This window comes from Dromaius novaehollandiae, chromosome 1 (assembly GCF_036370855.1).
Source record: "Dromaius novaehollandiae isolate bDroNov1 chromosome 1, bDroNov1.hap1, whole genome shotgun sequence".
In the NCBI taxonomy this organism is placed as follows: Eukaryota; Metazoa; Chordata; class Aves; order Casuariiformes; family Dromaiidae; genus Dromaius; species Dromaius novaehollandiae.
In genome coordinates this window covers 22,294,591-22,311,258 of record NC_088098.1, presented here as the reverse complement: position 1 = coordinate 22,311,258, position 16,668 = coordinate 22,294,591, and the positions used below count along the sequence as shown (strand labels likewise).

Sequence of the window (16,668 nt, the reverse complement as noted above, 5' to 3'; positions counted from 1 at the left end):
CATTGGTCTTCTTTGTCACAAGGGCACATTGCGCATTGTCCACCAGGACCCTGAGGTCCTTCTCTGCCAGGCTGCCTTACGGCTAGTCAGTTTTCAGCCTGTACTGGTGCATGGGGTTATTTCTCCCTACAAGCAGGACTTGGCACTTCCCTTCATTGAACTTCATGAATCCCTCTCTGCTGATTTCTTCAGCCTGTTGAGGTTCCTCTGAATGACAGCACAGCCGTCTGGTGTATCAGACACTCCTCCCAGTTTTGTACCATCAGCAAACTTGCTGAGAGCTCAATCAGCCCGTCATCCACCCCTAGGCAGAGCTCTGTGCATTCCCGCTGCTCTCTCACATAATGGCTGACTCCCCCTCCTCACCTTCTTGGCCCGTGTTTCCTAAAGAGCCTGTGTCTATCCTTCACAGCATTCCAGGTGTCTGAGCTATTCCACCATGACTCCATGATCCCAGTGAAATCACAGCCCTGCAACTGTACGCAGATGTCTCATTCCTCTGTTTATTCCCTATGTTGCATACATTTATGTACAGGCACTTCAGAGAGGCACCCAAGCACGCCGATTCCCCAGAAAAGGTGCAAGAGCTTTCCCCACAGTGTTATCTTGTAGGCACTTCTTTGCCTGCCTGCAGATGCTTGAGGTGCCCCCACTTAAGCCCTGTTTTGTTCAGTGTGTGTTCCCCGTAACTACCTCCCTTTACCGTCATTGTTAGTTTAAAGTTCTCCTTTAAAGCCTGAGCTTTAAAAGCCGGGGACTCAGTTCTTCATCCATTCCCTAGACACACAACTCTGTATACACAGCTGAAAATCAGTGGGTACCCAGGGGGCAATTGTCTGACAGGCCAGATCCAGCTCATGGACCAACAGTCTGAGTACTCTGAGGTGTATCATTTTTTTGCACCAGGACTGCAGCAGATGTTGACTCTCTTCTCTCAGGATGACAGCTCCATCCTCAAAGCTGAGCATTTATTATAATGTGAGCACAAACAAAGAATATTTATAATAATAGGAGACTCAAAGAGAAGAGGAAAGAAATCAGTGTTCGACATGCTGAAAACAACAAACCTGACAGTAGAAAAGGCCACAAGACTTGCTATATAAAGGTCTCTAAAAAGAGATTTATACTCAGTGAGAAGCAAAACTAATTTAAAATGCATAAAAAAGAGAGGTTTTGGCAATCCTCATTAAATTGTGCCTGTTGCTGCAGAGATAAAAGAAACAGTTTGAACCAAAAGGTTGAGTAGAAATTTAAAATCCGAAGACAAAATTTTCACTGAATGGCATAGGCAAAATTAAGCATGAGGGCTGTCAGATAGTGAGGAGAGCTCCCAATTGATTCTGACAAATAAAAACATGAATACATCGAATATAGTTATACTTGAAGTCAAGACAGGTAGAAACTGTTAGATTATTCTTGGATGTTGTTAGGGACCTCGAGGTCAAGATGTAGAAAGAGGCTCAGAAAATAAACTTTCTGGGATGGTCAGAAGCTCTGGTCAAGAGGAGCTGTACTTCCTTCATTATTGTTTACATCAAGAGGTCCAAAACCACAGTCTGCAAGGTCAAGATAAATGATCTGCAGTATATTGCTATTAGAGTGTTTTCAATTAAAAATATGATTCCAAAGGTTCCCAGTGGTTCTAAGAAAGCTGATGTGTGGTTTAAAATGTTCAGGAATCACTGGTTTAGGAAATCCACTGCTCAGTGTTCAAGGAGAAGAAGCATTTATTTCTAGCACAGAGATTATTACTGAAATGGCAACTTTTACTGTGTTCATACACTGGCGTCTAATACACCACAGAATTTCTCTGAGCATGACACACAACCTTTGAAAGGGGAAAGGACTAGTGGAGGCACAATATTAATCATTCAGAAACCTGTCACAACCCTGAGCACTGTTCTGTCTAATTATTAGGCATAATGACATGCACATAGGCTGTGCCAGATGATGATGGGAGAATTAGACACCTAAAAACGGAATTTGCCTCTGGTGGAGGTTATCATAAGCCAATTGGTGGGAAAAAGTCAAAACAGTTTTGTGGGACTAAAATCTATTTCCTTGGAAACTTCAGAATCTAGATCCATGCTGCAAAGAGAGCAATATCTTCTGGGAATACATACTGAGCTGTCATCTTAAGTGAAACATGCTTGTCTTTCAAAACCTGAAGAACGGAGAGGATCGGGTAAGGCCTTTCTTTCAAAAGACAGAGAAAGAAACACTGGTGTTCCCTTTGAGCATGCCTCCATGTCTAGTGTAGTCAGACTGACTTTTGGAGAGCTGGGCTCAAAAAGCTTTTCTGCATGAAGGATTTGGCCCTCCAAGAAGGCTCCAAAACTTCTTCAGTGGGTAAAGTTTTTCTCTCTGCATCCTAATTCCAAAATAAAAACTAATTAATTTAAAAGATTATTAAAAAAATACAAGACATCCTGTAGCTGTGGTGATTGTTCATTTAAAATGGTACCAGATTTCAGGCTTTGATTTGCTGAATGTTTGAGCATTTCACGGAACACTGGGCTACACAGGAAGAGACTGAGAAAATCCCCTCCCAGCATTCGTTATGGCATTATTTCTTGAGCACTCACGTGGAGTATCTACACTCATATCTCTTTGGGCAGAGAAATCTTACTTGACCTTCCAAAAGGCCACTTTTTGCCACTGGGCATCTGATATATTGTCTGAAAAGCTCCAGACATTTTAATGAACACTGACACTTTATAGAGTTTGCATTTAAGAATGTGATGGAGAGGGTGTATAGTGGTCCAGAAGTACCATTTCTGAGAGAACCACAAAAAACTTAAAGGGTTAACAATGACCTCATGCTCTAAAAAGTTTGATTTTGAAAGAATTTCGGCCAGAAGTTTATAAACATTATACGCAACAGGTAGAGACATTTTTAAAAAAATGGAGAAAACACATGGAAAATTTATTTCTCTACTCTCTGTGAAAACAATGGTAGTGGTCAGCATTACTAAGCATTATGCCTGAATAACTAAAAGGATTTGTAGTGAGCTATGGACCCTTTCAATTATGGGACATGAATTCAAATATGATTGGGGTTAGTAGTGACAGAAAGTCATTACCATGTCACAGCAGTTTGCTAATGCCTAGAGATTCATTGGTGGCTTCAGTCCAGTTACTAGCATACAACAGGCTGCATTACAAAATGCACTATGAAAACTAGCAGGAGCAGGCAAACTCATTTCTACTGTTTGTAACACGCTACTACTTTTTCGTATTATCTGTTAAAAGCTGTGTCAAGACTCAAAGTCAGTGTGACAAAGCATTCATTGACAAAGTCCATCCTACACTGTCTGATGAACAGAAGACTTTAGTCTGCTGACTATTGATCCAATACTTCTCATGTGTAATAATTCCAAATTTCCCCGTTTCAATCATGTAAATTTGTAACATCAAGTTTTTACAGCCTGCAGAGGCAGTGTCTGGCAGCTGGCAGGGCGAGAGTTAAGTTGTTCCATGAGCAGAGCAGCTCACACAGACTTTTGTTTTCTTTGCAAGAGGGGAGATATAAATATGCTCAGCTGAAATGAATTACTCTGCCAAGAAACTTTAAGAGGATTGAATGCTATAGCACCCCTCATTCTTTCAAGGTTTGGGATGGCTTGGCACTGATGGAAAGTTGAGTTGTGAAGAGCCTTGAGTAAACTCAGAACAGGCCTTTGCTTTTGTTTCGCTAGACTTGAAGCATGTGGGTTGTTTCATTTTTCCTGGACTTATCTGACCAAGCTCAGAAATGCCTGAAAATTAGAAAAAATGAAAAAGACAACTAGAGCAAGGGGGGAGAAAAGCAAATGCTCAGTCACAGCTAGCAATACCTATCAATGTCTTTTCTCAAGTACTTTATAAATAGAAAGGCAGGAAAAATTTTATAAAACAGCAAAGAGCTGAATTTCAGAGGCAAACCAACAGTAGAAGTTCTCAGAAAAAGTATTGTTTTAGCTACCAGCTAGGAAGGGACACTAAGGTCCTAGATTTTGATAAGTCTTCTAGCGCACAAAATTGCACAAAGGGATTGTTTCTGGCTTAAAGGGAAGGTTCTTAGGCTTTTCTAAGCAGTATACATATATATGTGTATATGTATATAAAAAAATACTTTTCTACAGAGCAGATTTTACTCTTGGATATAACTGATTTAGGCTTAGTGTTAGGAAATAATTTGTTAAGGGAAGTATAGAATATTTGGCAGGGATCCATAGAGAGTTAGGCAAGTAAAAGTGTCATACTGATAAAAAAAACATTTTGTGGTTTTCACATTTTTGCCTGAAGGAATGTAAAAATAATCCTGATCCATCAGTGCTAGTGTCAGCAAGCAAAAAGTTAGCTTAGTCTAATTGGCCAGTGCTGAACATAATAAAATGTCCTATTTTCAAAGAGGTGAAAATCTTTGAAGTAAAACAATTAACAAGGAGAACGTTGGGGGAAAGGGAAGTTCTGATTATTTTTAAAGAGAAAAAATAATTCTTTTTATTATTTCAAGAACAGCTATTGCAATATTTGACTACCATTATTATAACATATTAAACTCCAGTACTAGCTAACAGGACTAATTATATGAAAGTTATACTAGAATGTTTTTAAGTTTCAAGTCACGCGAAAGGCTGTAGACAGACCTGTACTGCACACCTGGTACTCCTTCAGTACTTTGTTGTAAAAAGCAGAACATGGAGTTCCAAATTTGCTGAGAATCATCCCTATTTCTTTGTATGCCCATTAGAGCACTGAACAGCATTAATGCCAACAGTGGCTAAAATCATGGTCACTCTGATATTTAGCCGAACACAGGAGCAGCTGGATTTGATTCCTAAATGAAATCAGCTCTCTAATCTCAGTGCAGTGCCCAGTAGCTGTCACAAAAATGGCATGGCTATCTTTGTAAGCTTCCACAGGATATTTCTAGTGTTAATGTGATTTACACCTGGAGCAGTTTGACCTGATGGCTAATATGTAGTCAAGAAAAATTTAGGAATGGACTGGCAGATCAATGCTTTGCTTTGATTTTGCTGCTATTTAACATATGGATTGCATCTGAAAGAAAATGTTCAGGAGAAATTAATTACATAAAATTACATAAAATCTCCAACAATATTTCTGGGACGAAACATGAACACTGAACCCAGACTGTACCTAATCACACCACTAATATGAAAATTCTCCCCTTACCTCCAGTGAAGCAAGGCAGCGCAACAAAAAAAACCTGTCAGTCTTCAGAAAAGTTCCATGTGGATCTGAACCTAAATCTATGTTTCACAGCTCAACCCTAATTTTAGTAACTACACTGGAAAGTTTCAGTAAACAATGTGTTCCCAGGAGAATACAGAAATGTGTGATTTTGTATTTTCTCGTGCTTCTGTGGTATTTGAGGTGCACAAGAGCATACACAAAACAGAGCAAGGTAGGGCAGATGGGCTATGTTTGGCAGTTGCTCTTTAGAGTCACGTCTCAGGCAGGATGGGCATCAAACCTTAGTCCATCCTGCAAGGAATTAATCAAGCCTGGAACTGGAGTCTCTTTACAGACTTTGAATAAAGCTCACATTGCTCTTGTTTACTACCTGTGCCATGGGCTCTTTATTAGGTCTTCATTAGAGGCTCTGGCCAGAACTTCACTTCAAGTCATTGCTTATCTTTCATGCCTAATCTTTAACGTGAAGGATGGCTAGAGATGATGGAACTTTGGAATGTGGGGCTTATTTATACTCTGATGTTATTCATGTTACTTCCAGTTAATGTCTCAGATAAAAACTTCCAGAAACTCTTTAGAATTTATTGTATTTGTAACAATGTACTTAAAATGCTGAGCATTTGGGATTGGTCTGCATTCATCCTGGTTCTTATTTCTCCATGACATGTAAAATGCTGCCTCTTAATTTTCTGGGTTTTTTTTAAGTTCAGTTCTCAGGAAAAGATTTTCAGAAAGAAAGAAAAAAATGCTAAAAATTGGTATTCATAGAACAAAAAAAAATGATGCATTTCTTTTAATCTCAATGTTGTTACAATGATTAAAAATCTAGGAGTGTGTTTTCTTTCCATGGTTACCATGGGTGCTGGGTGGAATTCCAGAGAGCTATGCCATTTCAGAGACTGTTTTGTAAAGATTATGTCACGACAATCATAAAAACCCCAAAGCTTTGCCATAAGCCTAACAACTCTGTTTTCTGAGTCAGTGATAAAAGATCTGGGAAGTAAGACAAATGTTACCAATTCCCACCAAGAAGGCTTTGGACAGAGAAATAATAAGGGTGAGAAATAACATAATACCAGTGTTGTGAATAACAGTGGCTCATTGTCCAAGCTGGTACCAGAAAAATGAACTATTCTGAACTTGTCTGTATTTCTCCTTTGAGCACTGTGTGCAGTTATGATTCTCTTTTCTTGTAAGTAATATAAAAGAATTGGAGAAAGTTCAGAAAAGGGCAAAAGGCATGATCAAATATAGGGAACAGCTTCTGTAATAGCAGATTAGGACTTGTCAGTCTGAAAAAGAAATAAGGTAGACATGTGTGGAGTTGTGAGCAGAATGAAGATAGTAGCTAGAGATTATGTACTCACTGCTTCTTGGAATACAAGTACTTGGGGGCATCATACAAAGCCACGAACCGCGTGCAGAACAGTCAAAAGGAGACTGTGCTGGAGAGCTGACCTGTGAGTACCAAACCATATAGTGAATGCTAAAAATATGCTTGGATTCAAGGGAACAACATAAAAACCATGGAAGCGCAGTCCACTAAGGTAGCAGAAACTACAGAGAACATATGGATGGCTCAAGAAATCCCAAACTACTAATGGCTGGATGCCGAAAGAGCATTCACGGATATTATCATGTATCTTTACCCTATTCTTCCTGTTCCGTATATATTTGCTCAAAGTCCAGTTCTGGAGATTGAATACTAGGTAGGTGAAGCTTTGATCTGACTTATTATGGGTATTCTTATGTTCATTTCTAAACTTTGAAGGAGCTAGTGAGTTCATCCTATGTAAGTGTGTGTGTGATTGTGTTTGGGCACACGCACTCATAAAAAAACTTAATGAAAAATTGGATCCTGACTAATAAATATAAGTCATTAATTTTTAGTAATGAAGACCTTGGAACATTTTTCTCTTAGGGAAGTAAGAAAGTCAGAATTGCAGGAGTAAAGATCAGATTGTCCATGGACCATTTATATTTTTTTTTTCTTTGAGTTACTGTTGGCTTTGTATGAAATAAAATGAAAAAAAGGAATATCTACATCAGGCCTCAAAAGATGCAAAATATCTGAGTGATGGAAGAAAAGTATATTCTTGTAGCTCCTGCAATCGTTTGTACTATCTTATGAATAATTAACCTGCAAGCATTTATTCACTGCATATCACCATGGTATCTTAAAGCCTTGAAATTCTGAAGTAATACAACAAAGCAATATATAAATTCAGTGTTAATTAGATATAGTATTCTTTGGACTAATGATGATTTTAGAAAATGAAAACATTTTTACTTATCTCTTCCTCTGCACCACACTGTCTAATTGAATGAAAACAGAGAGTTAGTTTTGACTTATTCTTCCAAATCTAGCGCTGGATCATTTTATATTCACATACAATAGTGTCCTAAAAATAGAATTAGCTCCTAAACAGCAGCTTAGATACTTTTTAAGTTATAAATGTACAGGTTGAATCCTTAGGGCAACATAGGTGAAATGCACATGCTTATTTAGAATTTTACTTAAACTTATTACTAATAACATTTTAAATTATCTGTTGTTGGATGCAGTGCTGAAATAAATAACTAATTAGTTGCCAGCAGCTTGGAAGCTCTAGGGAACAGCTTTATAACAATTTACAGCACACACACACACACACCCCTTAGACAATGACACTATTTTGCAAGTGTCAGATATAATTTGACATCTCTATAATATTGCTTTATGTTTGGCACTTCTTCTACTGTCAAAATGGATAGTTTCTACTCTTTGCTGAGGGCTTTTTTTTAACTGGTCTCAAAATTAAAGTGTTTAACTCATATTTGCTCCCCTATAGCGTATCTGGTATCTAGAGCTAGCCTTCTTGCGCCTTGCTGGCTCAGGCGCCGGCAGCACCACGCACTTGGCACAGGCAGCACGCAGTGGGGCAAGGGCAGCTGCGCTTGCCAGAGAAACCTGTTACCATGAGGCAGGCTGGGGGAAAGGTCCCTTAGCCTGCAAACTCTAAAAAAGGCCTGTTTTCTCATGGTAGTGTGAAAATGGCCAGTGCGCTGTGGGAATCACAATGATTTAGGGAGTAGTAGGGAGGGCAGCTTGTGACTTTTGCATCAAGAATGGTTTCCTAGTTATATCACTTTTCTTATTCATGAAAAGTATCTGATCCTTTCAAAAATGTTGTCTTTTTCCTAAAAACAAACTGGTTCAAATTAATTTTTTTGCCTGAACTGGAAAAAAAAATCAGAAATGCCAGAATTATGTCTGTGTAACTGTAATGTAGTTTTTAGAAATCAGCTGCACTATAGCTCTGGTAATTTAAATAGCCATCATACACCATTAAACAGACATCATACTTCCATGATGCTTTGCATCAACTCAAGAACAGTTAGATTTTTTTTTTTCCTACAGAGTGAGGGAGGGATGACAACAAGCATTTTTTAACATTTCATATTCAACATTTTATTTTATGGTAAATGAAAACAGAAGAAATTTGGTGATAAGAATTCCTATCCTGACTGCAGGAAGTCAGAGCATTTCTTTTGTCTTTTTGTCTTTTAACCTTTCCAAGCAAAAGTTCCCTTTATGTGACCTCTAAATACTAAAGCTCGCCTTTACAAACCTATTTAAGCTTCTTGGCTGAAAGCCTTGGTGCACAGGCAAAGAAAACCCTGAATTCCTTTTAGAAGCTTTGTGTTTTGGAAACTGCTAACTCAACTAGGTGCAAGGGCAAAAAAGTGTGCTATTATATGGCAAGGCAGGCTTGACTGTCTTACACAATAGGCTAGAAAGGACAATGCATACTGCTACCCTTGAGAAGTGGATGTGTTTTTCATCATTCATGAGTGATCATTCTGGCTAGTGCTTGGAGCAGCATTCATGGACCCTGGAGGGGACCACGTCCATCGCTACTCAGCAGAAGAGAGGGCTTTTGCGACAGAGGGCCTTTCACAGCAGTAAAAGCAGCAAGAAAAATTATTTGTAATTCCATACAGAATCTCCCTAGGTTGGAATAAAATTTGGAATAATGTATATAACGTGCTGCATCTCATACTAACAGCAATATTTTGTACTATTAGAAATTACTTTTCTAAAATCATTAAGCTATTTTAAGACCTAGGTAAGACTGCAGATTCATCATGATTATTGTTAGTGTCAGAGAGGCTGGGAACCACTTTTCTTGCCTTCTGCCCTACGCTGGAGTGTAACTGTGCGCCTGACTGGGTGGCTGGCTGCCTAACTGGGGTGATGAGCAGTCATGCAATCTTCATTGAGGGTCTCATCAGAGCAGCCCCGGGGCTCTGCATGCAGTTTCTGGAGAACAGGAAGCTGCCGTCAGCTGAGGTGAGGAGCAAGGGGCAGATCCATCATCCCCCCACAGTGGGTAAAGCAGCGACACCAGCCAGACCAACCAGGTCATTAGGTGATGAGGGAGTATACCTTATCCCAGAAAGGCAAGGCAGCACCGGAAAACCAGCTGGACTGAATTAAAAAAAACAGATCATCCTGTTAACGATCTCCAGTACAAAAAGCTTGAACTGTACTGTCCTCCATGTGTGAAAAAAAAGTGCAGTTCTGGCTTCTATATAAAACATTTAGTTTCCATGGATTTTGTACAATTATCATTGTACTGAATTGTACATTGTATCATAGGATAGAAATTCCCTTTCTTCTAAAATAAATACTACCAAGTTAATTTTAGTGACCTTTCATTTATTTTACAATTCCATTATTCTGTGATATGTTTTACATGTTTGAAAATATGTTACTAGCTTTCCCTTTTCAGCGAATAAGATGGGAGCAGATAACAGATCTCAATCAATGTAAGATTTTAAAGAGAATGTAAATGAATTCAAAGGAGGTGGGAGAGGGAGCACATGTATTTGTAAGAGACGCATTTAAAAAAATTTAGATTTTATATTTATTTTTAATGGTGTTTATGCCCTCTAGTGTCAAAAAACGTTATTGCATCTGGGTTTTTGGAATATCGACAATTTTTTCCCTTAATGTGTGTTTCAGTATCAGCCCAAACTATCTGATGTTTATAGAAATGCAAATCCTGGATTTATTCCTACCAGGTATGTTCAAAAAATCCCGATTTTATCTTTTGGGGTCTTCTTTTATAGGGGGTTTTATCTAAGTAAACTATTCAATTTTCTGATCTCAACACATACACACACACACGCATGCACACAGAGATTGCTAAGTAAAAATGTCTGTGAGTCATTATTTTATTCTCAAAAATAAATTATTTTGCATTTGAAAAAATTACTTCTCTGATCAAAGAGACAAATAGAATTCAAATGAGCAGTATTGTTCCTCACCGTCATTTAGAATATTAAAGAAGAGATCTTCTATGTTCACATAAAAGAAGAATGGCCAAGGAGCATGACTTGTTTCAGTTATAATTCAGACCCCTAATATCTGAAGTCCTCCATCTTAGATTCGTTAAAAAACTGTCTTCATTAAATTCAAGAATAAATAAATAGCCTATGATGCCACAGATACAGCCTCTGTTGTCTGAGATTTCTTGAATTATGAGTATGCAACATTAGATATATTCCATTCATTAGTCAGAATAGCAAAATCACTTTGGTAGATGGATATCAACGGATACGTTCTGATGACCTAATGGTTAGGTCTCAGAATGTGCATGTGTAAACCCATAGATATTCACATTTCCAAGGTCCTACAACAGCTTAGTCTTTTGTGTGCATTTCAAGCCCCCAAATCTGTCCTACAAAGCTATAAGAAATCATGCCTGTGTTACTCAAACCGGTACTCTGAAAGATCCAGTATTCATTTGCAAAAGTCAGGAATCCACTGACCTGCTATTTTCCCTTGCAGTGAGGAGTCAAATATGCACCTGTTGAATGCAAACAACTGAGACAAACACACGTGCCTTTGAATCCATCCCTTTGCTACGTCACTGTTAGTGAACATAGGACATATACCCACAGAATGAAAGCAGTATCACTGCTGACAAGTCTGACTTGTTCATGTGCCGGAAAACCTAAGCACTACTTTGGTCATGTAGTTTCTGACTTGTGATTTGATGAAACTTGATTGATACATCCAGTTTGTCATCTCCTTTTCATTTGCCTTTCTTGGCTAATGAAGTAGATTGTACACGATTGGTAACAGGGATCAGTATTACAACTCTTTTTCTTCACTCACCCAGAACATGCAATATAGTGATGACACTTTTGATGTTACAAAATTAGATTGTCAGTACAAATAATAAAGGCCCAAATACTGACTGGAGCTTGGGCCACAAGAATAGACATATGTGGAACTGACTATATTCAAAGCTATAAAAAGACTGCTGCTGGAAGAAAACAGGCAAAGGAGAATAGGCTTACAGTGACAGTCTGAGTAACAGGGAGACAAGTAGGGCAGTGCTAGATAAAACCTTGAAATAGTTCTCTTTTGAAAAGTCACTCTGTGAAAATTGCTTAATAAGATTCCATATTTATTGTGTCTCCATGACTGAAAAGATCAGATTTTCTTCAGAAATCAAAATTTGTTTTAGAGATCAAGTATAATTTTTCCACTTTGAAATACAAGCACCACAAAGCTACCCTGACATCTGAAAATGGACTTACATTCTTTTCTAGTTCAGACTTTCCTAGGAATAAAGTAATAACAGATGGGTGAAGGGAGAATTTTTTCCTTCATTTTATGCCACCACTTCCATCGGTAGTAGTCAGTGATATATAAGGTATAACTGAAGGTAATGTTTAATCCAGCAGGAGGAACTTCTTTAACAATTCTGGTTATGCCTATGCTAGATTAAAATCCGTGTCACTGTCCCAAAGGAAAGCAAGGCTAGTCAGGGCAAATTTAGTAAAAAATTTGCTTTGTCACAAAAGTGAGCAAATACTTTTCTCAGTCTGTGCAGGAAGCCTAATTTCTTGATAGCCTTTTTTCTGATGTTAATTTCATTTAAACATCTTCATCACAGTGTTTATCAACAGGAGAATATCTAATTATATTAGAGTTCTTAATACTGGGAAGGATACTATTAGCACTAAACAACAGGCAAAAAAGTCACATTTGGAAAATGTCATGTATTAAAGCTTATTAAAGCTGAAATAGAAAAGTAATCAAATCCAAGTTATTTCATAGAAAGCAATAGAAAAGCATAGAAAGCATCCACCCGTCATTTTGCCCAGAACACACAAAAAAATTGAGAAAAGCCTTCATATACCAAACAACCCTAATTTTTTAGTTCTTTCCACAATACTGAAATACTGTGAAAAGATATCTCCTTATGTCACTAGGTAGGTCCACAGGCATAAATACTGCAACATTAGAAATAGAACAGCTAGTAGTTCCTGTCACCACTCCTAAAATATCAGTCCGCAGTAGATTCATATAATTAGTGTCATATTATTGACAAGATGAACTATATCCCTGAGCAACTTCAAAGCAAATGAATTGGATCCAGAGATGTCTTCTGTCTACAGTAGCCATTGGTGACAATGTAAGCTTATATGGATTCAGCAATTTTGCATTTCAAGTGATAATTTTAGGTATCTAAATATACGTTTAGGACTCTAATTCAAGAGAACTGTTCTAGTGGTACTAGGTGTGTGTAAATTTTGCATTTCAAGTTCTAATAGTATCAGGTGTGTGTAAATATATATTGCCTTTTAAATAGCTTTCTGTTGATATACTTCCCTTTCAGTTTAAGAAAAAGCTCGGATCATATATGAATGGATTAAGTAAAATGGTAACTATTATTGTAAAACAGTAACGACTACCAGAGATTTGATCCTAGGACTTATCCTAGCCTAAGAATCATGTCACCCAGCACACCCCCTAACCAGTTTTCACAGCCAAGCTGTCGCTGGCCTCGGGCAGCGGCTTCTGGCCCCATGCCAACCACAGCTCTGCGCTTCCCCTCGCTCTGGCCCAACCCTGCGCCCACCAGGCTTGCCACTTGACCTGGAACCCTGGAGGGTATCCAGGTGTTGGGAATCCCATTCATCAAAGGCACCTTGAAAGGTCATTTATCCGGTTCCCTGCCCAAAGGAAGAACAGTTGGGCATGTGTCACTTCTGACAGCTGCTAGTCAGCCCTGTTTTAAGGAAGATAAGCACCAAAAATGCCTAGGTTGTGAAGTGGAAATGCTAATATGATGGGAAGTATGAATGTCTTTCTTCTATTTTTCCAGTTTTACACATCCCATAATTGAGACCACCTATATTAATTATTTATAAAATGGATTTTATTGCATGATGTCTTTTTATCCATTTCTGCAGGTCACAAAAATAGCAACTAACAGTATTCGAATTCTGAGGCAGTAGGGGGGGTTACTGGTGCAAATATCAATGTATTTTTTCCTGCGAATATTTTACACTTGAACATGCCTTGCAACGCAACTAAACTTTTTTTTTTTTTTTTAATCTAATGTAATCTTGATCAATAGTCTAAGACTTGGTCATCTTTATTATTTCTGCCTGGATGATCACCTTTGGAATCTTGCATTAAACAAATACCTCTTATCTTACAAAACTCAAACAATTCATCTTCACCTGCAAGGCAATATGAAATCTTCTGTTGACATATGCTGACATCTCATTGCTAGGAGGTGTTGCCTATCCCCTTATAGTTTCTCAGTAGTCTGAGGTACTTGTCTCTTTAGTCCCCTTCCTCAGGATTAGGTGCAGAATGTGTGCTTTAAAGATTCACCCAATCTTCTCTGCTATCTTCCTAATTCCTACTGAAAAGACAGGTTTTATTTTCGTGATATCACTTTACAAACACTGCAGTTTTATTCCCTACCTTATCTTACATTAAATAGTTTGTAAATTCTTTACAATAGAGAATGTGTCATCTCTCTGTTCACAAGCGTACTAGATAAAATTACATGATACATTGATGTTTAATAATAACTTAAAATCCAGTAAAGTTAAAAACAGAATGGTACTTGAAGGTAGTTTAATTTTTTATTAAACTCTGTAGTATGTAATTACATACTTGTCCTATAGAGTATGGCAGTCTACAGAGTGCAGAGCAGATACCTCTTAATAAAATGCCATTGGAATATCTCTATATGCTCCGCAGCAGCGCTGTGTTCTTACTAGCTGTACAAAACAATATCCAACATCATAAGGAAGGTAGCAGGTTCAAGCTCTGGTAATTCTGAGCACTGCCAGGATTTGTAGTTAGAATTCATTTGGTTGCTTGCTTTTGGCTTGAGTTTGTTGGTTGGAAGGAACCTCCTGATTTCAGCTAGTCCAGCTTCCCACTCAAAGGAGGACTACCAGCAACACTAGATCAGGTTAGCCATGTCTAGACAAGTCTTTTAAATCCCTAAGGATAGAAAGTCCACTACCTCCTGGTCCTGTCCCAATGATGTGCTACCCTCCTAAATTAACGTATTATATCAACTTAGTGAGACAATAGATGATTCAGCTTGACATCTAACTTAAGTGGTCTCCCTAGGATCTTGCTAGAGTCAATGGAAAGTGATGAGTTCTTCCAAAGAGCAAAAAAAAGCAGGGACTTAACTGAGACATTCCGAGTTTTTTCCTTAGCACAGGCTCTCTCTCTCTCTCTCTATTGCAACAGAGGCAGCCCGAGAAGATTAGGGCAGGTAAAATAAAGATGTTAACAGTCTGATATACAGAATACCCACCATTAGCTTGAAACTAAAAATGTGTGTTTGCACATTGGGCATGCAGTATATGTGTGCACATGTGTATAAAATATTATTTATGTATATAAGCATAAAGTATTATTTGCAATACAAGTAAAATATTTTATGTAATTAGTTCAACTTGAAATTCAACACTTCAAAAGAGTTCTGTCTTTACTAATATTTTATTTTCTTTAACCCAGGTATGGTGACATGGTGCCGAAGACAATAGCTGGCAAGATTTTTGGTTCAATATGCTCCCTGAGCGGGGTCTTAGTCATTGCTTTGCCGGTTCCTGTAATTGTCTCCAACTTCAGCCGTATCTACCATCAGAACCAACGAGCAGACAAGCGCAGGGCACAAAAGGTGAGCTCCTAATTCTTTCCACCTCTTGTGTTGTTGAGCAATAGATAAAAGACATTTTATATGCTATGTGTCCTGAAAGTGTATATGATTAAAAAAAAAAAAAAACTGTTATATGTATATGCTGCATGCCTAGCCTCAGCCTCAAATGCAAATGTTATATTGTTTTAATGAAAAAAAATGGTTCATTTTTCTTTTATGTCAAAATGTACACCTCCATTATGGTGGCACTTCATTGTACTTGTACAGTTAGGCTAGATCCAGCATTTTCAGACAATAGCTGCAGTCCCACCTACTGAAGGTATTTTCTGTATTTTTCAGGCAGACTTTCTTTCCTCCAGAGCTTTCTGAGGAAAAACAAAATCTAATCATTATGTTTAATGTCTGTCTTAACTGTCTGTTTCACTTATGCATGTGTTTAATTCCCAGGTTCAGTCTCCAGGGGATCTGATTGTTGGGGACCTTGTTTCCTCAGCTCTACTTTGGCTAAAATACTTCAGAAAAAGAGCTTAATCAGGGAAAGACAAAAGCAAAAGGCTGTTTCTCCAGGTTCTTTGATTAACTGAGTATCTCACTAGGAGGATATCAGCAAGCCCTGTGGCAATACAGTTTCCCTCCCTGCCCCTTCTGGGCAAGGTGAGAAGCTAGGAAGAACTATTTGCCAGAAAAGATGCAGCCAAACCTGGGCAATCACCTTTATTTCCATATCCCTGCCAAAATACTAGTCCCTGTCCACTTGTCCCAACCCTCTAATGGGAAGCAGGTCAGATAGCCTATATCAGCACCTGAACCCCTGATAATACATTCTCTTCTCTTCCTCCGCTGGTGGCAGTCAGAAGACTTGGGATGCAACAGACATTGCCAAGGTCAAGGTGTCGTGCCACTTGAACTTTTTGTGGTTCCATGGCATCTCTTTGCCGTTAGGGTAACTTTGCTTCTGTCTACACTCCAGGAAAGTGCTCCCCCCTGTAGGTTCAGAGATCCTGGCTCTCCAGCTGCAGGCAGGCTACAGCCAGGGAGCGCGTATGTAGACAAGGGACACAGCTCACCACAGGCTGCATCTGTCTCACACAGATAATAAGATTAAATGTGCAAAATGTTTGAGTTTTTCTTTCTGGCCACCTTTCTGACCAGATTGCTCCATAGAGAGAAAATGAAATAAATGTACAGAGTGAAACCATTCCTGGAGTACTTTAGAATCAGGAGAAGCACAGGTACATGGCCAAGAAATTCAGTCATAGGCCCAGGCTGAATATTGTACTCCCACCCACAAGATGGCCACATCTTGGAAATGCTGACAAATGAGGAAAGTGACTGTAACAAAAATCAGCGGTATCACAGAAAAGTAATGCCTTTCTTGTTGGAGACACTTAGAATTCTAATATCAAATAGAGGTTGCTTCAATGATCCAGACGTCATATCTTACCTATCCACTAGTTCCACATATCATTTTGCATTTTATTTTGTC

At 38.5% G+C, this 16,668-nt stretch overlaps 1 protein-coding gene across 3 annotated transcripts in view; it reads left to right on the top strand.

Moving 5' to 3' along the window:
• KCND2 (potassium voltage-gated channel subfamily D member 2) overlaps positions 1–16,668 on the top strand; it is a 289,882-nt gene that overhangs the window by 255,323 nt on the left and 17,891 nt on the right. For all 3 annotated transcript variants that reach the window (XM_064507111.1, XM_064507105.1, XM_064507110.1), the window contains exon 3: positions 15,041–15,203. In XM_064507111.1, coding sequence (XP_064363181.1) covers positions 15,041–15,203 — 163 coding nt within the window. The remainder of the gene's footprint in view (positions 1–15,040; positions 15,204–16,668) is intronic.